This window comes from Cylas formicarius, unplaced genomic scaffold, assembly GCF_029955315.1.
Source record: "Cylas formicarius isolate icCylForm1 unplaced genomic scaffold, icCylForm1.1 PGA_scaffold_6__28_contigs__length_40554024, whole genome shotgun sequence".
NCBI lineage: Eukaryota > Metazoa > Arthropoda > Insecta > Coleoptera > Brentidae > Cylas > Cylas formicarius.
In genome coordinates, this window is record NW_026844347.1 from 26985702 (window position 1) to 27012372 (window position 26671).

Consider the following 26671-nt stretch of genomic DNA (forward strand, 5'->3'; position numbering starts at 1 on the left):
TTTCAGAGGCATTCGTCGTCTCTCAGTTGGTATTAAATTACATGTCAACCTGTCGCCCCACTCCTGGGGAAGCAGCTTTTTTTTTATTTCCGTCGCCATTACCGCGGCGTTTCGTGCTAGTGTTTTCCGGCAATTTATCGTCGGTTTCGACGACCGGGGAGTTTCCTGCTCCCGAAAATTTCTGTAGATCTTCACAGCATCTTTTTTGCTCTCATTTTAAATCGACAATTGACCGCAGATTTGTTTTTTTATATTAGGAATTTGTAAACATGGCTTTTTAAAATGTCTGTTCTGAAATCTTACATTGATACTCCCTTTGGAGGAGCGTCAAACTCCCAAAATATCTTAGTTGTTAAGGCTGGAGGAAGGAGAGATGGAGAAGAAAGGGAATCGCAATTTTTCAAATTCTTCGAGGGGGTCAGCAACTGACTTGAGGAAAATCCAAGGTTTGTAAAATTCTGGCAAATTATTTGTTGCGCAATTGCCAAGGTCATGTGTAATCTGCATGGCGCATTTTGATCACTTCAATATTGTTAACATTAAATTCTATTAAATTGAACGACGTTAATTGAAATTGTAATGCGCAACGCCTAAATAACCAAAATTTACAAAAGTCTGTCTAATATTTGATAATGATTATTTAGTATTATTGGTTTGTTAGATGTTACCAGTAGCAAACAATGGCCAAGGGGTACTAGACGTCGTGAACCAAATGGCCCAGGATTTTCAGCAAAAAATGAACCTTCCCGCAAACCTCAACCGCAACGCGTCAAAACCATTGACAAGCGTCCGAAACCTCGAGGTTTCTATTACGCAAATTCGACACCTCGAGATGAGACGACCAGGCTAGATGAAATAGAACCAGAATTGGGCTCAGTTTTTGTACCGGGCAGCAAAAAGCAAAGTCTCAATCACTTATTGAATTTTTCTTATGCGCCTCGGGACAGTTACCATGGTTATAAAGGTTTTGGCAAGTCAGGAAGTTTGCTTGTGACTCGGAAACATAAATACAACAAGGAACACTTTTTGCAAGCAAAGTAAGAACATGCTGTATGCCTTAATGGTTGAACTTATTTATTTTTATGATGTAGTTGTATTGAGTAGCTTAAATGATATTTTTATTATAGTTGCCAGTTTATTGTAAATGAACTGGGTGATTATAAGAAGTACATGAGTAATCCAGATTCATTGGTCAGTTGGGATTTGGTTGAGCAAGTGGTGAGTGCAATTTTAATTAATGTTACAATTAAAATTCACAAACTTCATACCAACTTTTGCTTAAAAAAATATTTTTAACAAAAAGAGTAAGTAGTATTATCCAAAGTGTTGAGTACATACTGACTGTATACATCAGCTGTGTGAAATTGAAGCTTTGGTATAGCAAACTGATTTACCTGTAGTTCCCGTCATATTTGATGTTGCGTGAATGTATGTTAAATCAGATACTGACTTTTCATGTAATTAAAGGCTTTGCATATTGGAGAACTAAAAATTTTAATTCCAGTTAGATATTCCAAATTTTAATTATTATTTAAATTTGACTTTTGCCCTAAAATGACTCCAAAAATTGATTTATTTTATGGTAAACATCTGGTTATTTTTGTACAAACGTGACAAATTTAAAAAGATATAAAGTGAGGTTACTCCCTGAGGGTATGTAATTTATTTATAGAATTTGCAAGTGTCTGAAAATCCATCATGCCCCATATGTTTGTATCCACCTGTTGCTGCAAAAATGACCAAGTGCGGTCATATTTATTGCTGGTCTTGTATTCTTCATTATTTGGCTCTTTCGGATAAAGATTGGAGAAAGTGCCCTATTTGTTTTGACTCTGTTAAAAAAAGTGATCTTAGAAGGTATATATGTTATTTTTATACAGTGGTGAATATAGCAATAACTTGTTTTTTCTCAATTTTCAGTGTAGTTGCGATTCCTTTTAAAACTTTTAAAGTTAATGAAACAATAAAATTTAAGTTAATGAAGAGACCTCGTGGAAGCCTCACAGCCTACCCTGCCGAAGTGAACGTACTGTCTGAAGATGAGCTGTTCAGAATGTCTGATGAAAATAGTCATAATTTTTATTCCAAACTTATTCTCGCAAGTAAAGCAAATATCCTTTCCATAATTGATCGCGAATCTATTGAACTAGAAGTTCAAATGGCAGAGGACGAGAACTGCCCTGAAAAGTGTTTCATTGAACAAGCTGTGACTTTACTAAAATTGAGACGTGATAACATTGTTCAACAAACTTGCGACAACTCAGTGCAGAATTTGGTTGATTTAACTCTTCAGGGTGATCAAGGAAGTCTCGAAGATGAAGCTGTCAATGCTGAATCTGGTGCAGAGTCTGGGGAAGATAGCACATCTGCCCAAAAATTCCATTATTTTTATCAAGGTATTTGCGAATTTCTATTTTTAATTGTCCTAATCACAATGATTTTAGCATCTGATGGCCAACACATATATCTTCATGCCATAAATGCTAAAATGATTGAACATACTTATGGCTCTTTAGAATATGGACCTACAATGTTATCTGGGAGGATCCTAGAGAAGGAAGGAGGATCAATGACTGAAGAACTTAGGAAGAAGCTGAGATATCTGCAACATTTGCCAGTGACATGTCAATTTGAAATTGCTGAAATTCAGTTAACTGAAACAATTGTTACAGAGGACACTCTTAAATATTTTTCCGGTAAGTTCCTTAGTAATATGGTCCCAAAATGACTTTCAAGAATCTATATTTATACGGATCAGTATTTTTTTATTAAAACGAAGTTAATTAAGCAAACGCATTTAAACACAGAAGTGCTATAGCATTTACAGAAAGTTTAATCAAAAGTCAAATTGTTGTAATTATTCATTCAATGCCAGTTTGTGTCCTGCAAGTATTTGCAAAAATTTACAGTTAAAAATATAAACATTTAGTAGTTACCAATGTATTTTATGCCTAAAGACTGGAAACTATAACCGATATGATATAATATGAGTTTATTTGGATAGGTAACAGTGTAATACCCACTTATTGTAAAATAAAAGATGTGACTTCCAGAATTCTTCCTCCCTAATAACACAGGATTGTTTTCATTAAGTATTTTCAAGGGGAATGGGATCTTGCAAAACCAATAGATTTTAAACTTCCTAAAAATTTATGATTGATTCTCATATTATGAATGATATGTTAATATTTTTATTATTATACTATGAGGCAGTAGGTGGCAAATCCGGTAAAACTGCACTAGTATATGGATCTGCACTATATACAGAAGAATATTGACAATGTGTTGACTGTATATTTACAAAATTATCTATTCTTAAAGCTATTCAGAGTAGGTGCAGTCACAACATCATCTGATAAACTGTTCCACTCATTTACAATATGGTTTGTTATAAATTTTTGGCGTGAAAGTCTGTGACAGATTTCAGTACACAATTTTAGTGAATTTTAGGTTATTATTTCGATGAAAAAAGTCAATATCACATGAGTAATGGCCATGCATGACTTTGTAGCATTCAATTAAGCCCCCCCCCCTCCTTCTTCTTTCTTCTAAGGTGGTTCAAAGAAGACATTTTAATCAATCCTTAAAGATGGTGGGTTTTTTGTTGCTCGCCTCTGACCCGTTCCACAAGATTTACGTCCTTTTGGAAGCATGGAGACCACACCACTACAGCATGTTCCAGGACTGGTCTGATGAAACTTTAGTCCCTTGTCCATCTTTCTAGTTTAGCTAAATCTTCAACTAGGGCCCCATGCTGTAAAGTTGGGTTGCCAAAAACCTTAGTATGGCCAGCATATATACTAATGTTGCACGTCATGTGCTCAGCAAGGTCTGACATATATTATAAATAACACTGCTTCCAGCACTAATGCCTAAGGCACTCAAAACCTCAAAATCTGAAGAAAAGCAGGTATGCGGAGTAATCTTCTAAACGAAGTAATTCCTTTACAGAACAACTTGAGAATAGAAGGAGAAGGCGACAGCGCAGGGTGAAAGAAGAAAAGCGGCGGGAGAAGAGAATAGAGGCAGAAGAGAATCGCAAAATTGGAAAGTTCACTGCTCCGAATTTACACCTAGAATCCCACGATCAGTTCCCTGGCGTAAGTGAAGTCCATGTTCAATTTCCAGAAGTCGGTTCAGAACACAGGACAAGATCTCAATCCGAGACTATTAGCGACAGAAGTTCGTCGCCAGATTTTTCATCTCCTTCAGGTTTTTCACTGGACAGTTGTACTGCAGGCCCGTCATTTGCAACTGTAAGTCAATTTTGTAGTCATTTCTTGGTGCACAGAGTAATCTTCAAATGTCTATGGATTTAACATATTCATTTTGAGTCCTGTGCCAGATCACTGTGAGGATAATTAACCTTGTTTCCATGGCTATGGACATCAAGGTCAGTCCCCTCTACTACATCCTGATATGGATAAAAATCGCAAAGGATTATTTTAAAAATATATCACTATTTTTGAAAATGTATTAGGTAAAGGGTTTTAGTTTTGAGTTTAGCAAGTTATTTAGTCATTTTTTGATATTTTTGCTCTTGTACAAGAAAATCATCCCAAAATCGAAAGTTATATCATTTTTTCTGCTGATCCACATTTTGATGTCCATGTTTAGATGCTTGCATCTGATAAAAAAAAGGAGTTGCCTGTCTGGCATACTTCAAAACTACCGCTCCTTCAAGCTCCACCCTTAAAACTTATACCTGTGACGGGTTTGAAAATGACCATCCCAACAAAAACACATGCCAGACCAGATAGCGATCCCGAGCCAGATGATTATGAGCCGGTTCCTAGCTACCATAGTAGTTTTGGTGATGCTCTAGCTCAAGCACTAGCGAAGAATGAAACAAACAATGTCGAAGTTGGTAAGTGGCCGCGTTTAACTGAATGCTAAGTTTTGGGAATTTGGGTACATGTTTAAATAGCTTTTGTTTATATGTCCAATCTAACAGTAGTAACTGTATTTTTAGAATAAGGGTGCTGAGTGAATTTGTAATCTTTAGACAAATTAAAATTGGTGGGTTACTTCAGTAGAATTCCATATCTGCTTCAAGCTACATCACTTTTGTTATACTCAAACTCGGCCTACTTTAACTTAATTCTTAACTTAATACCTTATTAAAAAAAAAAAGTTCTTGGTGTGTTTATTATTAATTATTGTCCACACATTTTATATGTTTTTCTTTTTTATTTTGCGATATGTAAAACAATTTTTTGCAACGAACCCTGTCAGGAGGTGCTTAGTTTAGAATAGAATATTTTTTTTAATTATTTTTTATTTTTATATTTTTAATTTGTTTATATCGCTTTAGGAACTCTGGTGGAAGCAGGAAAGAAAAAAAAGAAGAAAACAAAACAGAAGGTATTGTTTGCGACTAATATGGCTTGCAAGGGAAACTAATTTTATTTATTAATCACTGGTTTGTTCATTGTCAATTTTATGTTTAGGTCCAGGATACACTTTATTTAAAATATCAATAATGAAAATATTCGGTTAATTGTTTCATGAATAGAGTTTTCATTTTTTTAAAATGATTTTGTTAATTAGTCAGGAAAACAAATAAATAAATAATTAAAATTTTGGATATAGTTTTTGTTTGGGTTATGGGCTCAACCAGGGCAATAATCTTATTGTAAACATTTTGTAAAGTTAGAAAGGAAAAGTAATAATTGCATTGTTAGAAATTTTATATTTTTCTGTCAAGTATTATACCCTTTTAAAGTGACGAATAGCCTCCTTTCCTGATTCTTCATGTTTATAGCTCTAAACATAAGAGAAGAGAGTTCAAAACTTTGTGAATGTATTTTAAAAAGGTGAATAAACTTACTATTATTAAACCATCTTCCGAAAATGAATACACCCGTGTGGTGTGAGTATTGTCTGGACTAATACATTGAGTAATTAATTTGTCCCCTTCGATTGTTGTAATGCTCTGGAAAAAAAGCAGAACTGTGGTAAATCTAAAATCCCCGGAAACTTACATAAGCAGTTTTCAGTGCCTATCTGTAAAGTTGAGTCTTTGTTTACAAATAAAATCGATTAAATTGTAAAGTTGTTTTTTAAAATATGGCCCTGATAGTTTCTAATTTTTTGATTTTAGAGATAAGAAATAAATAAACATGTTACTATCCATGCGAATCGGGTCAAAATATTCAGGGTAATTTCAGTTTCAGTTAATTTCTCAAATGGTCTTTTAACAAATAAAGTAAAAGATCTAAATTCAAAGGAAAATACCTCCAAAATTTTAAACAAAAAAGTGAGGTTGCGCTTGGTAAAAGTAATTTATTCAGGCTTAACCAATTGGCTAACCATATTTTAAATTCAAGAAGTTTACCACCTGCATATAGTTTCTGGCTTAGGAAAATAGTACCTTTATTGTAGCACCAGGCATGTGCTCTTCATATTCCTCCCCAAGATTAAATTTGTAAGATACTGTCCTAAAAAGGGTAGTAATTGTTATTGACCACTGGCCATCTTCCGAAGTAGTCACTTCCACAGTTGGATTTGAAGCGATCATCATTTTCCTGGGTATATATGGTACTCCTACAAGAACGTTATTAATTGCTACGTTTACATGAAATTATCTAAACTAATCCAAAAAAGAACGACGTTGCGGAAAATAATGATAATCTGAAAGCTGTTTTTTAATCGCGCACCTATGGCTTTGAAGTATTCGTCCAAATTTTCGCTTTTTTCGTGAATGTACTTTCCAACCATTTGAGCCATGTTTTTCTGAAAGAAAAATGAATTAAATGTAGATTTTCCAATTATCTGAACACCGTGGCTGATAAAAAAAATTGATGTTATCTAATATCTAGGCAAAAAAATGATAAGCATTTTAATTGTTTGCGCTGAGTCAGATATTTTTCATCTTAAAAAAATATATTTTAACATTCTAAAACTTAAGGAAATGATTAACTTACAAAACAAACAAATACTTAAGTTTAAGTTAAGTTGAAAACTCTAAAACTATTGCAACAAATTCATCTCTTGCTAAGTATATTTAGCAACATCTATATAATACATATATAAAATTAAAATATGTGCATTGTTTTTAAGTTCAAATGGCAATAAAAGTTGAGATTGAGATTTGTACTAATTTCAACTAATATAATTGTAAGTAGGATCAAAGACAGCGAGCTATGATTTAAAAAAAATGAAATACATTTTTTATGAGAATGTTAAGTTACCCTGTATAGTATTATTAATTAGCTGTTAGGTGGCTATATAGAGATGACTGCGTAGACTACAAAGAAATATTTCTCCAAAAAGTGTGGTAGCGTACGAATCAAACTGTAGCGCTCCAGTTTTACTGGTAGAAAATTGTATCTAGAAAACTAAATTTCGGTGTTATGATAACTTCCCTATGCCTTGGCAACAATTACATACTATATTGTCCTGAACTTTGTCGGGCGAAGATAAATGGTTAAATATTCTCATAACAAAAACATTGACTGACTATTTTTGTGATTTTACATTTGATGGTTACCTTTTTATCCTTTGGTACATAGCCGTTAAATTAATAAACATATCAGTATGTTTTTTAAAGATAGATTAATTAAAAAGAAAATTATTTGTGAAATTTTTAGCAAATTTAAATCGTATGGAACCAAAAATAAACTTTGCATGATGTGACAGACTCCGGATTGAGGCTAACTTTAGTAATGATTACATAACCTAAATATAAGTTGAAGTTTTATTGAATTCTATTATACTTAATAATTAGTCAAACTTGAAACATAAGCAATGTCGTCCGAAAATAATCGGCCGGCGGAATGCATTGAAGATGAGTGGTTGGTACGCACAATTATAGGAACAAAATACTCAAATTTTCCTTACCCTTGATTGTAGATTCGAAATTGTCAAGTTTATGATGAAGAATATAGTGACTGCACTTCTATCAAAGCCAGATTTCATCAGTATTTTATTTTTGGCCACATGATAAACTGTTCACAATGGAAACGAGATTCAATTAATTGCTACAAATGGACTGAAAAGAAAGACGTCAATGCTGGGGTCAGTAGGATTTTAATGATGCTAGGACAGCCAGAAAATTTGTAATATTATATTGTAGAAAGAACTTATCGAATCAGAGAAAGAGAAAAGAAAAGATAGACTTCTAAATCATGTAAGGAACAATATATGGAAAAGAAGGAAAGAACCGCCAGAAAATTGGAATTGCCCTCTGCCTGAATATTTGCAGAAAGAATATGAAAATTCATATCTTAATGTAAAATCAAAAGAAATTAAAGGTGAATTGCCACCTTCCATGGATCTAAATACAGGATCATGTACAATTTTATGAGCTGGTGATCCAATAGGTTTTTAGTTAATAAAAATGCCAGATTTTTTTAAAACCCAAGTTTTTTTTAACATTCTTAACATTCTCAGATATTGAAATTATCAACACTCTTAAAATCAGCAATTTCCTTACCCATAATGAACAGAATGTCTTTCACACCATTTGCACTATAGCTGTTCATAATTCTGGCACAAGTAGATATGTACATTTCCAAAAGGTTTTCATCATTTTGATCAATATTTGGGGACAACATATATTTATTCGTAAATTGCGCTAACTTTGAATATATGGAGCTAAAAGCTTCATCTAAATCAAATAATTCCAACATTGGTGGTGGTAATTCTCGGAATGAAGGTGGGAAAACAGCAGGCTGAAGTGCAGGAAATGGAGCTTCAAATTTTGGAGTAATGATCTTCAATTGAACATGTTTCACCCCTAACTCTTCATACAATTTTAATGTTTCAAGAACCAGATTGGTATTCATTGAATAAACTTTATGATCAAATAATTTCATGTAATCCATGTATGATGTACTGCCAGTGACATCTGTGAGGCAAACCTTGGGTTTCTCAGCTAATTCTGCAGTGTCTGGGACAATATTTCGGTCGGATATATCAATATCGTCTTGATCATTTGGTAAAAAAATTACTTTGTTGGAATCTTTTAAAAAATCAATAATTATTTCTCCAAATTTGTTGTTATTTTCTTGGTCAAGATATTTATCAGAAAACATATGCCCGGAACCAACAGCTATCAATCTTCCTCCAGTTTTTTCATTATAATATACTGCCCCCAGGGGGCAATCTACAGGAAATGATGCAAATCCGCTTGAAAATAAAATAACACTAGGCTTCATTACATTCATTGTGCAACCGAAAGGATATACAAGCTTTATTTCCAATTTATCTCTATTGATTGCAGAAATTATATGAGCATCTCCTATGAAACATTCCTTTGGATGAAAATATTTGTAATAATGTGTTCGAATCAGGCTGTCTATATTTGGAGTTATCCCAAAATGTTCTAATAATACATTTATATTGCAAGGATCATCAGCATTAGCCTCTTGCAAACATATAAGCATTCTTCCCCCAGTCTCTAAGTAATTTATTAAGGCCTTTATTTCCGAGTCTTCAAAAATTATTTGAGATCCTGGCAGAATAAATAATGAACAAGTTTTTAACAACTCCGAGTTGATCTCATCCCTGTTAATAACCACTTTTGCTGCAGACTTCAATTTCCTATGGAAGCTTTTGTAGTTCTCATTAAATTGAAATAGTTCTTGCTTTGAAGCATTAAATATTATTATTTTTGTATCTGGTTCATAATTTTCGTCTGCTATCGGTGCCATTGCCTTCTATTTTTATTACAATTGGTCTCCTAGCAACGGGCGAGGAAAAAACTACGTATTTTCCTGTTCTGTGCACACCATGAAAATATATATATTTTTAGTATTCCCATACACAATCCTATCAAAACAAATTCTGTTCTGGGGATCTAAAGAGTTCTGAGTTCAGTTTCTTTTTTTAAAACGCGTTATTTTTTGAATTAAATGATATTCGACATAAAAAATAAAAGACAATATAGGAAAATGTGCTGCGCCTCTGCGGCTGCCTAGCGTGTTTTAAATCACGATTTAGGCATTATCTTAATAATTTTTCATAATTAAACGAACCAAAAAAAGAATATAACGCGTAATTCTACGTCCACGACCAAAAAATTTGTATTTGCGCTGCCAGAACTAAATTTGCATGGAAAAAAGAAGTAGAATGGATATTTCAATGAGTTGCCTTAGGTTGGTAGCATTGCAAGACTTACTGCAACGCCGCAAATTTTCATTTAGGTAGGGTTAAATTCAGTAATGCATAGTTAAATGCATTTCATAGTTTGTGGCGATTTTTACAGTTGTTATTTATTACTACTATTATTATACTTTAAATGATTCCCAGTATTCCTAATTAAATCAGGACCTGCATGATAACGCAGTCAAAAGTACAAAACGCGGATTATATTTATGCGTCTCAACTTTTGTAAACATTGATTGTGCAATTTGTGTATTTGTGTTTATAACAATCTGTGATAAGTAAAGTGGAAAATGGCCAATAAGGACGATTATTTGACAAATTACCGAGAATTTTTCGAATATTTTGCTCAGACTGTCGATCCATGTGATCAACTACCTGTAAAACTAGCCAGTTATAAATTGGTTAATGTTGAGGTTGTCGGCGCCGTAATTGACTGGACGACACAATATCTTTCACAAAAGTAAGTATTTATAGCGGCGTGGATTTACAATTTCAACTTGCTTAATATTTTTTACCTTTTAAGTAACTTTTCACGTTGCGGTTTGTTGTTTACTTCGCTGTAGAATGTCGCGAAACTGGGTGGACTAACAAAAAAACAACTTCAGTCAATAATATGAATGTGCGACTGCGCCAGTTTAACTTGTAAACAAATGAGATAATTTTTTTAAACGTTTTACCTTATTTGATTTAAAATGAGTTATAATATCCGTTTTACTGCAATAATGTTCTAGAAGATTTTACTATGAAAAATCAACTACGTTTTTGCTATACGAAAAGCCTCCCAAATTAACATTTTCATTTAGATGAATAAAGATATTATTTAAATGTTAATTTAGTGATGCAACTCTGGTTGCTACACCTTATTTGTAGGTTATATGGCGTTTCATTTCTTTTAGCGGTATTATGTAATGTAAAGGTAAATAACCTCTTAATTGTTATTGCCGCTATCTGGGCGGCGATACCATTTTTAATAAGTCGATACAATTGCTTGGAAAGAAGAAATTCACCCACACTGTCATTTTATATTTAGCCAACCTAATTTTAAGATAAATGTCCATTTTTCCTTTTATAGCAAATAATAGATTTTCTTCCATACTTGATGTCGAATTAAAAAAAAAATTCCATTATGATAATTTGATAAAAACGAAACCTACAAGATTTTGCACTTCTCCAAAAACATTGCAGACGAGAATATCTATCTGTCGATTTTTTGTATTATCTGAAAAGAAACTACCGTTTTTGTTAGCGAACGGGATAAGTATTGCTAGAGCCCCTGTCAAATTTTAGAAGTTTCATTTTTTTGCAGGATAATGCTGTATTATTGGATGATCATAATTTCTTTATTTTATAAATTGTTAATAGTCTAAGAAACATTTAAACTTACTTACTTACTTTTTCATTCCATTAGATATTTTATTTTGGGCTGAGAACTCATAACGAGAATGGGAAAAATGTATTACTTCAACATTTTATACTACTGAATCCATCTCTGTGCAAAATATGCTTTCATTGGTTAATTTAATCTGTGGTTCATTGTATTTTGATTTGTTGATTTGTTCTGGTCTTGCGCATGTGATTTGGCAGGGTTTGTGTATTTGAAGTTATTAAAAGCACTGTCAATATCTTGGAAAAACTTTTGTGCTTTAAATAAGTCTAATATCAGATAGTAGGTAAGTACAAGATTATTTAACTTTTCAATTAGTTGTGCCTGTGAAATGAATTCGTTTAACGGATTTTGGTGACTTAACCTAACTTTGTTTTCTCATTTTTCAGATCTAGGGACATACATATAATGAATTGTAACGAATGGAGGCCTCAAGAAAATATTTTATTGTCAGTAAAGGATGTGTTACAAGAAGCTTTAATACCAGACAGCGAAGTTCAGAAAAATGTGCAAGAGAAAATCAATATTATTCAAAATTTATCAGACTTCACATACTATCTGTTATTTATACTTGGAAACCCCAGCTTTTCCGAAGATATTAGATCTCTTAGTGGAATTTTACTGAAGAATAATTTGGCAACCACATATGGAAATCTAAGTTTAGAAAGTGTATCCAAACTTAAGCAAGAGTGTTTGCATCTGTTAAATGATTCATCTCGTGAAGTCAGAATTAGCATTTCCAATGTCATTGTTGTTATAGCACGAGATCATTTGAAATCGTGGCCTGAATTGATACCCATTTTACTGAAAAACTTTATTGCTCAAAATGAATTTAGTGAAGTTGCGTTGACAACTCTTTTTAAAATTTGCGAGGACTTAATTAATAATCAAAAATCTCAGGAAGAAATTTATAAGGTAACTAAAGAAGTGTTTCCCAAATTCATTGAATATCTTTCAAAAGAAGACTGTCCGATGCATTTAGATATAGTGAGATTGACAAATCAGTTTCTACAGGACTTTTTCCCACTAATGACACAGTCTCTTGACCTAGGATTGTATTTGAAACATGTCATGAAGTTAGCTAACACAGATGACATTGAACTTCAAAAATATGTGTGCCACACTTTTGTCATTTATGTGGATAAGCAGGAGGGATCTCTATTGCCTCATTTGCACAATGTCATTTTGTATTTAATGGATAAATGCCAACATGAAGATCATGATGTGGCACTGCAAGCATGTGAATTTTGGTTAGCAACAACAAAATTGACCACTTGCAAGGAAATTATTTCACCTCATATCAACAAATTGCTGCCCATTTTGCTAAAAAATATGCATTACTCAACGGTTGAATTAAATCTTATCAAAGATCGCTTGGGTTCAGATGCAAATAATAAAGATTTGCCCCAAGATATTTCTCCATTCCACGTAAAAGACAGAATTAGCCAAGAGGATGATTATTACAGCGATGGAGATGATGACACTGAAGGACAAGGGGACGATTTTGATGACTTTTATATGGGTTGGACTTTAAGGAAGTGTAGTGCTGCATCGCTGGACTCATTGGCCTTAAGGTTTGGTGATGAATTGTTGCCAATATTAGTTCCATTTATAAATGAAATGCTAATGCATTCTGACTATTTGGTTAAAGAATCAGCAATTTTAGCACTTGGAGCAATAGCTGAGGGATGCTTGACTGGTCTGAAAGCACATCTGCCTGAATTGTTAAATTTTCTTCTGCAGTCAATGAATGACGAAAATTCTGTGGTTAGAGTTATAACTTGTTGGACATTGAGTCGGTATGTTACATGGATAATTAATGTTCACCCTGATGCTCCTCATACTTACTTTATACCCGTTATGACAGTTCTGTTAAAGCATTTTATTGATGATAATAAGAGTGTGCAAAGAGCTGCAATCTCAGCTTTTTGCATTTTTCAGGAAGAAGCTCAATTAAAATTAGTCCCCTATATAGATTTCATTTTGGATGGATTTTGTTTGGGATTTGAAAAATTTCATTGCCGCAGTTTGTATTTACTGTATGATGCAATTGGGGCATTAGCTCAATCAGTGGGCAATAATTTGAGCAAACAAGGTTATGTTGCTAAGCTCTTGCCCCCTCTAATGATGAAGTTCACGGAAATAGATAGTTCTTATGATGACCATTTTATTGCTGTCTTAGAATGTCTAGCTAATGTGATCCCAGCTTTAGAAGAGTCCTTCTTACCATACGCAGAAACAGTTTTTTTTCATTGTTTGCAGCTGATTCATGATACTCTAATTTCTTGTATAAATTACCAGGAACATCCGAATGAATATGATCCGCCCGATAAGGAACCCATGAGTGTAGCCCATGATGTTTTGTACAGCATGGCATTAGGACTTAAATCTCATTTTGTCAAATTTGCAACAAATAGTAACCTAGTTCCTTTACTTTACACAACTATGCAAGATGGCTCTAATTTAATCAGGCAAACTGCTATAGCCTTGTATGGGGAATTACTTTCTCTTTGTTACCCATTTTTATCTTCCAATATTAATGAATATTTACCATTAATTATTAAAAACTTGGACGAACACAGCGATGGTGTATGTAATAATGCAGCATGGGTTGTCGGAAAATTGTGTTTAGTTATGGGCATTGATATTCAACCATACTTGCCAGAAATTTTGAGTAGGTTTGTTCAAATACTTCGTAATCCAGCGGTTGCTCGGACTATGCACCAAACAGTTGCAATTTCTCTTTGCATTATATTTTTCGTTTGTCCAGATATAGATGTACCTGAATTAGACGCTATTGTTAAAAACTGTTGCATGTTGATTCGAAATGTACGTGACTCTGATGAGAAAGATTGGGCCTTTCGTGGTCTGTGTCAGATAATCTTTCGTCATCCGGAATTTAACAAAAATTATTTCATATTTTTCTGTGACGCGTCAGCATCTTGGTTTAATATTAGACCAGATTTAAAGGACACGATTAGAAACGTTTTAATTTCATTTAAACAGCAGTGTGGTGAAGAAAATTGGCTTCAGTTCTATAGTCAGTTTCCCGAGGCCTTGAAGAGTAGACTATTTGACATCTACGGGGTGTGATTTGGTAAAATCTTTTTTGGGGATAATTGAAATTGGGTGGGAAAGCTTGAGTGCACCTGCCTTAAGTTTGTTCGCGTTCTATTATTTCCTAATTATACCGCATGGGTGGGATTTAATTTTGCAAAACTGATTAGGTAATTTTCTGTTGAGACAAACAGTATTTAAATATTGATTTCTAAAACTTTTTCACCGTCAGCAGCAGAAAAGTTTTTTCATTATGTCCAGAGGAGGTTTTTGTTTTAGCCGTGAAAGCCCAGATATCCCAGAGAAAAATAAATGAAGCATTGTGATAAGTAGTTAACGTTTTATAACTGAGTAAATTATCAAAAAAGCGATTTTTATTTTTATATCATTATTCTAAAGAATGAGAAATTTATTTCTTTAAAATGTTTCTTAAGGTCGCAATGTTTCTTATATTACATTGTTTCTTATAATGTTGCAATATTATGTTGTAATTACAGGAAATGTCAAAGTGAGTTTATATTCAATTTTGTGCCAAATGGGAGAAATTAATCTTTTTTTAAAAAGCAACTAGTTTCAAAAGCATTTTATAAAAATTATACACAGCCCTAGTCATTATAGGGTTTGTGATAATTCTTTAACTTTTTTCTTCCTCGTCTTAAATACCACAGATATATTGTTAAATGGGTGTCAATTATGTGTTGAGATTCTTTATTATTTTGTAATTTGAATAATTAAACTTCATAATGGCATATCCTGTCTAAAACTACAATGTGAGCGTGTTAAGTGATTTATAACCCAATGCTGGTAAAAGCATGGCGATTGTTGCATGCATTTTTCAAGATTTGTGACTGTATTGTATTACTTACATTGTATACCGTTGTTTTAATGTGATACGCAAATTAACCGTTTCTTCGTTAGCAATAATGGTGTCGATTTTCGAAAACTCAGTACTTAATCATATTTGTTTTTGTGCCAAATTTTGTTTGTTTTATATTTTCGTTGTTGTTTTATATCCAGCTTATAAATCTTATGTCAATTTAACATTCCTGATAAAAATGCTGTTTTTTTTTCATTAGTTTTTAATAAACGATATTTTTAATTACTTATTATAGTCTTTTATTTTCCTTTAACGTGTGTGTAGTTCTCGTACGGCATTGATATCTAGAAAAAAAATTGTCTGCAAGAACATTCAGGTTTCTAAGATAATTTTTTGAATAAAGAAAACACTACCAAACTGTAACTAAAGTTTCATCGACTTTCAATTACTTTTAAAAAATCTGAATTACAATTTCATTTTCACGGTCTTGTGATTGAATTAACGTAATGAAAACTTACTCGGTCTTTTCAAGAAGATTGTACTCAATTCAAATTCAAAAAACTACTACGTACGCAGCCTTTATCAGTTTGTTATAAAATTTTAAAGGTTTTTATATGAACGGAAATAATATTAAAATAAATAAAAACATCACCATTGAAAATAATACTCACAATCATACTTTCTTAATTTTTAAGGAATTGTCCTCCATACTTGTATGCACCCATTATTAAGATTGTGATAGATGAAGTAAGAAAGGCGTGCAAGAAGGATCCTTTGGCTCATGGATTTAACAAAGAGAAAAATGGTAGGTATACCAATTTGGTGTTAGTGTTTCTGATTTTATTACGTTCATTATTGGAGTAGCTTTTCGGTCAGAACGACATGTGCTCTCGCAGGAGAACCTCATCAATTCAAATATTTGTTTTTGTGGCGATAATAGCAACCCACATTAATTTGTTCTGAGTTTTCTTTCGTCATTAGAATTAATTTCGACTGATGTTTGACGAGGCGAGTCTCATGAGTGAAATTACATTTGACTCCCTAGTTGTATAAAAAACTAATATAGGATGACTAACTGAAATAAAATTTGAATGCCATAATACGTGTTTGTGAAATAGGATATATATATATATATATATATATATATATATATATATATATATATATATATATATATATATATATCTTCTTTTTACACTTGTTACAAAACAATATAAACGAAAATGTCGCCTTTGAACCAAAGCGAAGGTTCAACAGAATAGATTAATAGTAGAAGTTTCCTTAGTAAATTAAGAATGCTTTAATAGAATAAGTCATTCCTGCATTTTGTTTTATTTGAGGTTACTTATTACAAATAGGAGTTGAATTTTATTGTCACTTTATCATACAGTTGTAAAGAGTTTCCAAAAATCTTGCAGCTTATGAACCACTGAAGTTAATGCAATCTGTGATGGCCAAAACGAACGAAGTGTGCCTTCGTTACCTCGACAACAGCATGCTCTGCTCACTGCCTATTCCTTCTGGTTACTATTTTCCAACAAGCATATGCTCCATTAGGAACAGAAGAAGAACAATGGAAGATAGACATGTAGTTATACATGATTTAAGCACTATGTTCCACTTACAGGTATGTTTAATTTTGGAGAACAATTTTTTCGCAATTTAGAGATCGTACATGTAATACAAACGCAGAAACACGGAAGAACTTGGTGTGATAAAAAGGATATATTAGAAAGGTCTATAGTGCCATAACACATGCTTTCAGGATGCTACTCCGTCCAGTTACTATGCAATATTTGATGGCCATGCTGGTCAAGATGCTGCAGTTTACAGTTCCGCTCATTTACATCAGTTCCTAGCTGAAAACAGATATTTTGTAAGCAATCCTACGCAGGCATTATTAGACGCCTTTTGCAAGACTGATGCTTTGCTTCTCGAGAAATGTAAAGATGAAGTAAGTGCTGTATATATTTTTTTAAATTTCAACTTTAACATTTGAACTTTTGGCAGAAATTAAGCAGTGGAACTACAGCCGTTGTTGCCTTACTAAGACCTAAAGAAAAAGTTTTGTACATTGCATGGGCTGGGGATTCTCAGGCTTTGCTTGTCAACCAAGGCCGAGTGATGCAATGCGTAAATCCTCATAAACCCAATAGACAGGTACATCTAAGAAAATTTCATTCCCGCAGCAAAATTTTGTTTTAATCTGAGGTGCAATGGTTGTTCATATAGGGTCGCCATTTTCTAGGACTTTAATATGTTGTTTGACGTAGTATCTATGAATAGCGTTTTGGTTTAGGATGAACGAGACCGCATAATGAAAGCTGGAGGATCATGTATGATGTGGTATGGAGTGTGGAGAGTAAGCGGACAGCTTGCTGTATCCAGAGCTATAGGTAAACAGCAATATACATAAAAACAATTTGTGCACTCTTTTTTATTTTATAGTTTGCAAGAAAACTTTATTTTCTTAAATGCAACTGCAAAAAAATTATCCTAACTATGATAGCCATCTCCATCACTTTGCCCTAAATTCATTTATAACGTATTCCCAACTAAATAACTACTGCGTATAACGATGTCATTGCTCCTTTATAAATCATAAGAGCATATTTAAATTTTACAATCAAAGTCAAGAAAATCATTTTTATTTTTTTTTTGCATATTAATCAGCTAACAGTACAATATTTTGTTGTCTTTTTCCATTTTTACTATGTGTTTTTCTTTTCAAGATGAAAAACCAGCAAAACTTTCCTGTTAATTCAAATTTTAAAAACGCAATGGAATTAATATTTTAAATTGGGGCAATATTAGCCTATTACATTATATTCAAGTACTTTCCCAAAAAATTATTGTCATGTTTACGCTGTACTTTCTAAATAAAATAAAAAAAAAACTAAATTATTTATTTTTGAACACAACCACGATGTAGAAATTATGAATGGAACTCCACTCATCTTTCTACTCTTTTGCCGACAGAACGGAATATAATTCCAACTAATGCATTTCGTTATTTGACAATGTGAAGAGTCTTAAGCCGTTGTTGTGCTTTAAAAAACTGTCTATTTCACAAGCCTAAAAACTGGATTAAAATGAATAATAATTAAAACAAAAATTAAAACTCTCATTAGAGTTTTAGAGTCTTAAACTTGTTAATTAATAAGTTTTGAAATTGCCAAATTTGTGCATTTGCCTTATGATTGTAATTTTGTCTTGATCGGGATAAGGTTATGGGGAATGTTCTATAGATACTAAGACCATTATTAAGTGGCGAAACCTTTTTGCTATTAATTTTTTGTTTTTAATCTTAATGCATTTTGGTAATTACATTTCTATCTGTGAAATGGTTATCATTTTTCTCTGATATTCAGAACCTACACCAGAAGACAATAATCATTTCTATTCTGGCGGATCCGCCGGATTAAAGTTGTAATTTCATTGCTTTACTATCTTGTGTTTTTCGACTTAAAGGTGATGCTAACCACAAACCTTTTGTAATCGCCATACCAGACGTCAGGGAAATCTCATTAGATGGAGGCGAGGACTTTTTAATAATAGCCTGCGATGGTCTTTGGGATTTTACCTCCGAAGATGCTGCTGCACAACAAGTGTATGATATGCTCGCTGAAGATTCAGGTTAGTCCATTAACAATGATATTGATATTTGTAAGCCTGTTATTACTTTTACTTGTTTCACTTGTGTATTTTATTCGTGTATTTTTTCTTTGAAACCCGTTTAAAAATGCGTTCATATAAAGAAAAGACCAGATGCGGTAAAATTTTCTGTTTCTGGTAGGCTTCGCATGGGCATGGGGAGTATTCAAAGTATCTTTTTTTTGGTAAAGTAACGACACATAAACATTTTACAACATTACTCCGTCCATATTTTTTTATAAAGTTTGGGATTTTAACTTGTTGAATGTTATCAGTCTTTACAGAAGAAAAAGCAGTAGAAATTTCCCCCCCGTTAATGAATAGTTTACGCGCGATGCATGGTTGAGTTGAACCAAATTATAGTTATTAACCACTTTAATAATCGAGCGACTGTGCACTTCGGTAAGTATGCTTTTTAGACCGTCAAATGAAAATCGTTTGTTTTAAATTATTTTTCTATCGCAGCCACATCGGTTTTCGATATTTTGACAAATGATTCAAGGGAAATTTCCTACGTTCCAAAGTAACCAGTATAACAAATTTGCTCTCTTAAAAGATTTGCGTGATACCTACGAAATTGGAGTTTTATATTCGGGAGATCTAGCTGATGCTTTTACACCTCTATTTAATAATAAGGTCTCTCTATAATTCATAATATTTTTCTATACATTCCACATAGCAAATTATAGAAGAATCGGGTTGAGTGAAAATCCCTTTACAACAATTTTTTTTCTCTTAGGTCAAATTTTGTAAAGCGTAATCTATCCTATCTTATTTGAGGTTCTATAGTGAATTTTATCTCTAGATCATAAAACTGCTCTCCCAAGATCATGAGTATAAATTCACCTGCAGGTTTTTGACACACCGTGTACGTCAGTTTAAGCAATTTAACGGCGATTACTATTTTCAATTGAAAATTATTGGACTATCGGCGTGCATTAAGTTTTTAATTGGATCGATAAGTCGTAAATAAGGAGCTCTTAATTTAGCGATTTTAATTAACTAAAAGGAGCTATCATTTTGACCTTGGTTGCCCGCAAGGGGAGCGGGCCTCATTCGACATTAAAAAAAATATTGTTAGAAATGATCACTTGCCATTTAAAAGCACAAAGTTATCAACAGAAAGATTCAATCTATAATAGTATAATTATTTTAAGTGTCTGCTTTGAGAAAACGCCAAATATAAAGTTAAAATACTCCTATTTTATTTATCATGCGGGTTATAAAAGTTAAGTTCGGGTACGGACCCGGGAGAGCTAATTTTTTTTTTCTAAATTATTGTATAAAGATCAAAGGTATAATTAGGCGGAATAAATTTATTTAATATCGGAACATTAGGTTATAAATAATATTTTGACAAAATCGACGAAAGTGTCACTTAAGTTCACTTTCGTTATGCAGGCAAGTCCGCGCGCAAGTGTGTCCAGGTAAATTCGCGAGCAAGTGCGAAACGAATTGCGGCCACACACTATTCCGGTAAACCTCGAGGTTCACTAGTTGGTGGGGCCTGCTGCTGTGCGAAAAATGAAGTTGGTCTTCGCACTTGCTCTAAAAATGAGACACAATCTGATTCGCTTGGAGCCGCGCTTGGAACTGAACGCGCCTTGAGTTTTAACCCATACACATTCGCACTTACTCGCGTGTCTCGACCTGTACATGCAAGTCTTAACACTTGCCTGCATGTGTATAGACCACTTTACCTACGGTCGCCAGCCATTTCAAAAGTTCTCAACGTTCTAGTCACGGGTTGGGTTTGGGAGCGAGCGGATATTTTGAGTTGACTTTAGCCATGGTCTTTTGACGTTTGTTAATTCTGGGAGCACCTCATACTTTACTCAGTGAATGTATTTCTGCTGTTTTGCAAAAAATATATCGTCAGTCTTCAGTCTCGCTCTGCTCATGCTAAAACACACTCATGACTAAAGTGTTGTTTAACAAACTTCTTGCATAATATACAATTTTCACAATGTTTTGTCACGCGGATCACAATATTCTGAAATTTGGAGACATCACCAACTCATGTCATGTGTGGCTATTGATAGGGTTGGGGGTGACCGCTCAATTTTTTTTGTGTTAATTGTATATATATTGTGCGTTACGTCGCCGTCGCGTCGTTCTGGGGACCAAATGGAGTCGATTTTGTTATTGGGATTCCCCGAATGGCTAAATATCGTATTCGGATATTGCTTGAAGAGGGTTATAGGTAAATTGGACATCACAAACGCATAATAATTTATTATAAAATACTTATTATTATTAAATAATAATAAATAACACTCTACAATTGCAAGACGTTCTTTAAAACATTTTTTGACTAGTCTATTAGGAAGTGGTCAATTGACCAGTCACAACACTAGCTATTGATGACTTTTCTTTTTCCATTTTTTTTGTGATTATATATAAGTAGTTTGCGGCTAAACAAGTAAAAATGAATTCTATGTAGAAAGTTTCGAAAGCAGAGGTGAATAAATCATTGATGAATTATAAATTTGAAATCGTCTCCTGAAACCCTTTGAAGTTATAATAGCTCATAATTGCAATTTTCGCGGAAAGGATCACATATTCGGAATAGCTACGTATTAATTACATATACATTGGACTAAAATAAGGGCAAGACAAGAATAATAGTTAAATGTATAACGGTAAACTTGACCTGCCTCTTGTAATTTCGAAATAAATCCAAGAATATGGCAATATTAAAAATTTCGAAAAAGCGGCAAAACTAACAAGGTTTACAAAATTTAACTTTTTGACTGATTTTATATAATTTTGGTAGACTTATTTCAAAAATTCTATGCATTTATTTGTATCACGTAAGGTGTTTTTTTGCAAATATTGAAGAAAAAAAAACGATGTTTCTGAAATAATCTATTTTTTTATTCAGTAAAACAGTAGAATCCTAGTTAAACTAAGTCAGGAATATTGTTGCAATACACTAGCGGTCCTTCCTAAATAAAATATTGACAAAACTATTTTTCGCGATCCCGGTAAAAGCTTGATGTAACGCCAGATGTCAGTAAATGTTTGCACGAAGTCTGGACACTCAATTCGGATGCATCCTTTGGAAGGTGCAAATCTCTATTTAATTCGCTCGTATTAAACACATAAACATTGGGTCGGAACTAGATTCCTCTGCCTGATGATATGACGTTTTCTAGTTCTCTTGGGGCGGTAGGTATCGGTACATTTAGTCCATGAGGAACTGGTCGAATAGCAGAGCCAAGATTGGGATACACAATTTGTTTCTTATTTTTTCTGTCGAATCCTTGAAAATTACACGAACAAAAATAACAATCATCACTGTGATTCTAAGGCCGCGTAAAAATTTCTTCCCCTACCTTTTTGCCAGTTTCTTAATTATTATTATATTAGAAATACGGAACAACGAATACAACAGCCGCGAACACTGTAGCACGACCACCAATACAACCAAACTGCGCATAAGCAGGTTACAACGCTGTATTGACGCTTCTGCGCCAACCAACAACTCTGAGAAAGCCAATATCATCCAGTGTTGCCAAATCACATTTAATTTCGTAAAAATCATGCCTAACATGGAACAAACATACATATTCATGTCATAGGGATATATATTAATAAAATAACATTTTTAAGGTATTGAGCGCTATAAAAAAGATGACGTGATAGAGCAGAAATATGGCATTTTTTGGAAAAATGACCTCCCCAAAAAAATACCAATAATCAAACAGATTTCAAACATCAAAATCACTGTGGACATGTGTAATTTATATGCATCCGATAGGTAACATTGTTCAATACTTCTTCAACTCATTTCAAAGCTAAAACTAATGTGGGCATAATAATCATTTTTCTAAGCCGTCTTATTCGTAAAATCCCGCAGTACGTTCGCGGCCTCCATTTATACTGAATTAGTACCGTGACGAGCATGCGCATCGAATAGGTTCGGGATCGGCTTTACGAAAATAGCTATTTTATGTTTTTATACTCAAACAATTTAAAAACTAAACGAAAATGGTAAAATAAAATATATTTAGGGTGCTAAAATTTTAAACGTGACGCCAGTTTCGGTGGCAGTCAAATGAACATAACTCAAAAAGCTATGCAATAATCTGACTGTACATGCATTTTTAACGAATATTTGCCTCGCCGACTGCACCGACTCTACTTCGGGTATCTGAGGAAATTTAGTCCAAAAAGTAGAATAGATTGCTTTCACTCATTAAAAAAAACGGTTTCTCATCATCAATTTAAGTGTACATATTTTACGTCTGCAAATAAATTTAAAATGATAGCTAGCAGTTCCTATATATAAATGTATACAGCTCGTGCTTATTGTAGGTTAGTTTCGCGTGGGAAGATCGACATCACGGGCCCATAATTAAATGGCTATTGAATTTGCGATTGGAGGAGTTATAGCCCACGAACGGCAACATGTATACCGCGTTTTTTCTTTCTTGCTCTCACGTTACCCACTCTCACTTAAAATGCCGGTGCTATCCGCTTCGTATAGTATGGTAACGTGCTAATTGCATTGTAAATTCTACATTTAACAACTTAATAGAAGTGTTAAAAATGCCTACTCGTTTTCTTTTTGTCAATTATAGAGTTTTGGAAGATTAAACTACCATCACTTATTCGGTCTCTTTGTGGCGTTAATTTGTCTAATCCGCGTGACCCAGGATGCGAGAATGACCGATCGCCACAGGGGTGCAACGACACTGACTGATTACCGGATTGGTTTAGTTTCACCCTTCGTGGAAGATATTAATCATAAAATTGGATGAACATTGTCGATGTTTTTTCGAAAGAGAATATCGGAAGGTTCGGGAAAAATGTACCGATATAAATTAGCTGCAGCAAAAGGTAGATTTCGTTCCTAATAAATCAAAACGACTGTAGTATACGATGTTTATCGAATGAATTGTTTAATAAAAAGATGAATATAAAAAAGAACATCAACACTTCTAATGGTAATAAAAGACGCAAAAAAAGTTGTTATTTCTTTGGATAAATCCTCTATTTTATTTTATTTTAAGCAACGCAAGCAAACAGTGTAAAGTTGGTAAAGTTGGGAACAGTTAAACATTTATATACTTAGAAAGTTATAACCATATTTCTTGAGAAATTTCAAAATTGGTTTTATTACGTCCTGCACTGATTTAAAAGATAAAATCTCACTACACATTTTTGCTTCCGTTTTCTTTTTTTTTATTTTAAAAAGTGTATTGTCATGCTTTGAGCGATTAGGTGAATTAGACAACCGTTTTTTTTTCTTTATTAAAGTGGTATTTACAATAACGTATCGACCATTGCATGGTTAATTAAGCTTGCCCGTATAATATAACAGTGGTATAAGCGTACTTGTTCGGAGAATCCTGAAAACAGTGATTTTAAAAATTAAAGTTGATGTTTGTTGTGTGAATTAAGCAAATCTGATTTTAATATAATCTTATATTTTCCAATCAATCGGTTTTAATCAACTCCCAAATGAGTTTCTTATACTAGCCTTTGGCGATTTTGATTTAATTATAAAGTATCACTTCGTTCTCATCGAAAAAAATATTGCAATGCCAACAGTTTTAGTATTTTCTACGTAATGGCGATACGATTCTGTTAGAGACGTGGTTTCTACCTAATTACATTTTGATTGATTTTTGCGCAGGTAACTGTAGATATTTACGAGTTCCTGTTATTTCCTAGCTCGGTGTGTTCTCAATGAAGATAATTTTCTCACGATCGGTACATAAAATATCGCGATTTGAACCGGTTTAAATTGGCGTTATTTTTTTTGCAGCAAACAACAACTTAACAAATATTTATTTCGCGTTTAAATTTTAAGTAGATCTGCTGTTACTAAAATTGAACATTAAATAGGTATCAAATACTGATATGACGGTTACTTTTTTCGCTCTCATTGGCAGCATCAGGCATGTATGCTTCCAAGTTGTAAATTTTTTCAAAGAAACTTTTTCGTGTTCACTTTTGTTGAATTTAATTAAGAGTTGAAAAAGTCGGATATTTTGGATATCATCGAAAAGCATGTTAAATATTTGAGTATTATGAAAGTGAGGTCAAAAGTATATTACTTTTGACAAACCACTCCCCTTCCTGACGTTTTACCCTGCTTCTTTTATTTAACAAGGCACAAAATATTTCTCTTACTCCCAAAAACGAGAGGCTATTATGAAAATAATAGTATAGCAGCAAGATAATTTACACGGTGTCATTTCATATCTGCCTACCACCGGGAGTTTAAGCCTTATGTAACCGACAAAATAGAAGTCTTACTAACGGAAATGGAAACCGAAAAGCGAGAGCTTGCGACAAGCGGTGGGAGTAGGATTTCAGAACGGAAAACCGTACGGCGCGAGCTTAAGTTTCTTGTAGCAGCAGTAAACTAAAGAAGACCTACTATACTACAGTGCTGAGAATCACTATTTCTTTTTTCTGCATTTTCTACATTTGATCAAAGTACTGATATTGTGATGGGAATCAAATCTCGGAGCGTATTAACACACTATCCCAAAGTTATAAAACGTCTAATAAGTATCTGCTCCTGAGGAGTCCATATGCGTTTGCTATAGATATTTTGAATACGGTTCATTGTTATTGTCAAAACCTACGGTATATTCTAAATGGCTGAGATGAAATCTACAACGTACGATATGCGTATTTGGAAAATATCTGTCAAAAACAACGAAGCAGTAACGTCCTATGAGAACCCCTTCGGAAAGTTCTGAATATATTCTTGAAACACATTATTGGAAGCCTTCCTTTTTCATGGAAACATAAAAATCACAAGTTTTTGGATACATTTTTGCTGAGTGACGTGAACCGCAAAACGTCAAAGTCTGTACCTAAAACATCCGATCGCTCCCAAACTCATGACTAAAGTATCGGGAATCTGGTTCGCGACTGTGGGTAACAAAGCGGACGTCTTAAATTAATTTCAATTGAAATATTTTTAAATATTTCTTTCTTTTCTAAAATACCAAATTATATACGGATTGTTACCTATGACTGCGAGGCATATTTGCATTTGAGGCATTTCATGTTTTCCGAGATGTTACTCACTCAAGTGTACCGAAAAACACTAATTAATAAAGTATAGTATGCACCAAGTTAGTAATTTTTTTCAGTCACTAACCCAAACAAAACTCTCGACTCAAATGTCAAACTTGTTGTATAATGTACTATTTTATTACCATTATTATAATAATTAATATTTCCTGATCCTCTCTGGAACATGGTGCACAACGAACAAGCGTAAGTCAGAAGTTCATTCTTTGTTCTTTAAATTTATTTTCTGTTTTATTTTATATTAACAAAATAATTTTGTTTTACTTTTATAGCGCATAGGAAGGCATAGGAATTTGCACTTGGCCTTCATTAAATACATCTAAAACGACCGTGGCCAATTCCATCGACGCAAACAACACGGATGACTTAACCCGAGAGACCATCATTAAATTTACTTGCAACATTGTTGGTCTATTTGCAGCCATTGAAAAATTATGATTAGCGTCTTTGTGTGCTTAATAGTTTCGAAGTTTTCTGATTTGTTTTCAATTGGCCGTTCTTAATTACAACATGCCCCAGGTCGAGTGGAAAATTTTTGAAGTCGGGAAAGTTTTTAAATTACATCGCTTTGCAGTAAACCGTTGAAT

The 26671-nt window shown here is 33.4% G+C and overlaps 6 protein-coding genes across 12 annotated transcripts in view; 4 read left to right on the forward strand and 2 right to left on the reverse strand.

Moving 5' to 3' along the window:
• The first annotated feature begins 67 nt into the window (after positions 1-67).
• On the forward strand, positions 68-5458 carry LOC132703497 (E3 ubiquitin-protein ligase RNF10). The gene is made up of 9 exons (XM_060672800.1): positions 68-446; positions 662-1037; positions 1128-1218; positions 1673-1857; positions 1921-2396; positions 2445-2696; positions 3952-4256; positions 4618-4867; positions 5315-5458. The coding sequence occupies exons 1-9, from the start codon at positions 374-376 to the stop codon at positions 5401-5403; spliced, it is 2097 nt and encodes a 698-aa protein (XP_060528783.1). The 5' UTR covers positions 68-373; the 3' UTR covers positions 5404-5458.
• Positions 5459-5629: 171 nt separating this feature from the next.
• On the reverse strand, positions 5630-11581 carry LOC132703500 (fatty acid-binding protein-like). 7 transcript variants are annotated; one of them, XM_060672805.1, is made up of 6 exons: positions 11503-11581; positions 10626-10694; positions 6660-6735; positions 6374-6546; positions 5831-5935; positions 5630-5766 (listed from the first exon to the last, which is right to left on the reverse strand). In XM_060672805.1, exons 3-6 carry the CDS (start codon positions 6727-6729, stop codon positions 5710-5712), a joined length of 405 nt encoding a protein of 134 aa, XP_060528788.1. In that variant the 5' UTR covers positions 6730-6735; positions 10626-10694; positions 11503-11581; the 3' UTR covers positions 5630-5709. The 7 variants fall into 7 exon arrangements, with proteins under 7 accessions (XP_060528788.1, XP_060528791.1, XP_060528794.1 ...); XM_060672808.1 differs by lacking the exon at positions 11503-11581 and adding an exon at positions 10788-10866; XM_060672811.1 differs by lacking the exon at positions 10626-10694.
• LOC132703501 (UPF0545 protein C22orf39 homolog) lies at positions 7661-8358 on the forward strand. The gene is made up of 3 exons (XM_060672812.1): positions 7661-7800; positions 7855-8019; positions 8078-8358. The coding sequence occupies exons 1-3, from the start codon at positions 7750-7752 to the stop codon at positions 8306-8308; spliced, it is 447 nt and encodes a 148-aa protein (XP_060528795.1). The 5' UTR covers positions 7661-7749; the 3' UTR covers positions 8309-8358.
• LOC132703499 (intraflagellar transport protein 52 homolog) lies at positions 8367-9709 on the reverse strand. Its single transcript, XM_060672803.1, has one exon. The coding sequence runs from the start codon at positions 9654-9656 to the stop codon at positions 8391-8393; it is 1266 nt and encodes a 421-aa protein (XP_060528786.1). The 5' UTR covers positions 9657-9709; the 3' UTR covers positions 8367-8390.
• LOC132703495 (nascent polypeptide-associated complex subunit alpha, muscle-specific form-like) overlaps positions 10175-26671 on the forward strand; it is a 122286-nt gene continuing 105789 nt past the window's right edge. Inside the window, exons 1-7 of the mRNA XM_060672794.1 lie at positions 10175-10570; positions 16064-16173; positions 16787-16995; positions 17134-17322; positions 17379-17528; positions 17668-17764; positions 18840-19004. Of these exons, the coding sequence (XP_060528777.1) occupies positions 10401-10570; positions 16064-16173; positions 16787-16995; positions 17134-17322; positions 17379-17528; positions 17668-17764; positions 18840-19004 (1090 nt within the window). The 5' untranslated portion in view covers positions 10175-10400. The remainder of the gene's footprint in view (positions 10571-16063; positions 16174-16786; positions 16996-17133; positions 17323-17378; positions 17529-17667; positions 17765-18839; positions 19005-26671) is intronic.
• On the forward strand, positions 11685-15602 carry LOC132703965 (transportin-2-like). The gene is made up of 2 exons (XM_060673541.1): positions 11685-11780; positions 11884-15602. Exon 2 carries the CDS (start codon positions 11903-11905, stop codon positions 14585-14587), a length of 2685 nt encoding a protein of 894 aa, XP_060529524.1. The 5' UTR covers positions 11685-11780; positions 11884-11902; the 3' UTR covers positions 14588-15602.

Coding starts and splice junctions, on each gene's coding strand:
- LOC132703965 (XM_060673541.1), top strand. CDS start 11,903: ATGAATTGTAACGAATGGAGGCCTCAAGAAAATATTTTATTGTCAGTA.
- LOC132703501 (XM_060672812.1), top strand. CDS start 7,750: ATGTCGTCCGAAAATAATCGGCCGGCGGAATGCATTGAAGATGAGTGG. Junction 7,801..7,854: donor GCATTGAAGATGAGTGGTTG/GTACGCACAATT, acceptor CCTTGATTGTAG/ATTCGAAATTGTCAAGTTTA. Junction 8,020..8,077: donor AGAAAGACGTCAATGCTGGG/GTCAGTAGGATT, acceptor ATTATATTGTAG/AAAGAACTTATCGAATCAGA.
- LOC132703499 (XM_060672803.1), bottom strand. CDS start 9,656: ATGGCACCGATAGCAGACGAAAATTATGAACCAGATACAAAAATAATA.
- LOC132703500 (XM_060672804.1), bottom strand. CDS start 7,443: ATGAGAATATTTAACCATTTATCTTCGCCCGACAAAGTTCAGGACAAT. Junction 6,547..6,659: donor CGAATACTTCAAAGCCATAG/GTGCGCGATTAA, acceptor ACGTTCTTGTAG/GAGTACCATATATACCCAGG. Junction 5,767..5,830: donor CGGAAGATGGTTTAATAATA/GTAAGTTTATTC, acceptor TCTTATGTTTAG/AGCTATAAACATGAAGAATC.
- LOC132703497 (XM_060672800.1), top strand. CDS start 374: ATGGAGAAGAAAGGGAATCGCAATTTTTCAAATTCTTCGAGGGGGTCA. Junction 1,858..1,920: donor AAAAAAAGTGATCTTAGAAG/GTATATATGTTA, acceptor CTCAATTTTCAG/TGTAGTTGCGATTCCTTTTA. Junction 2,397..2,444: donor ATTCCATTATTTTTATCAAG/GTATTTGCGAAT, acceptor CAATGATTTTAG/CATCTGATGGCCAACACATA.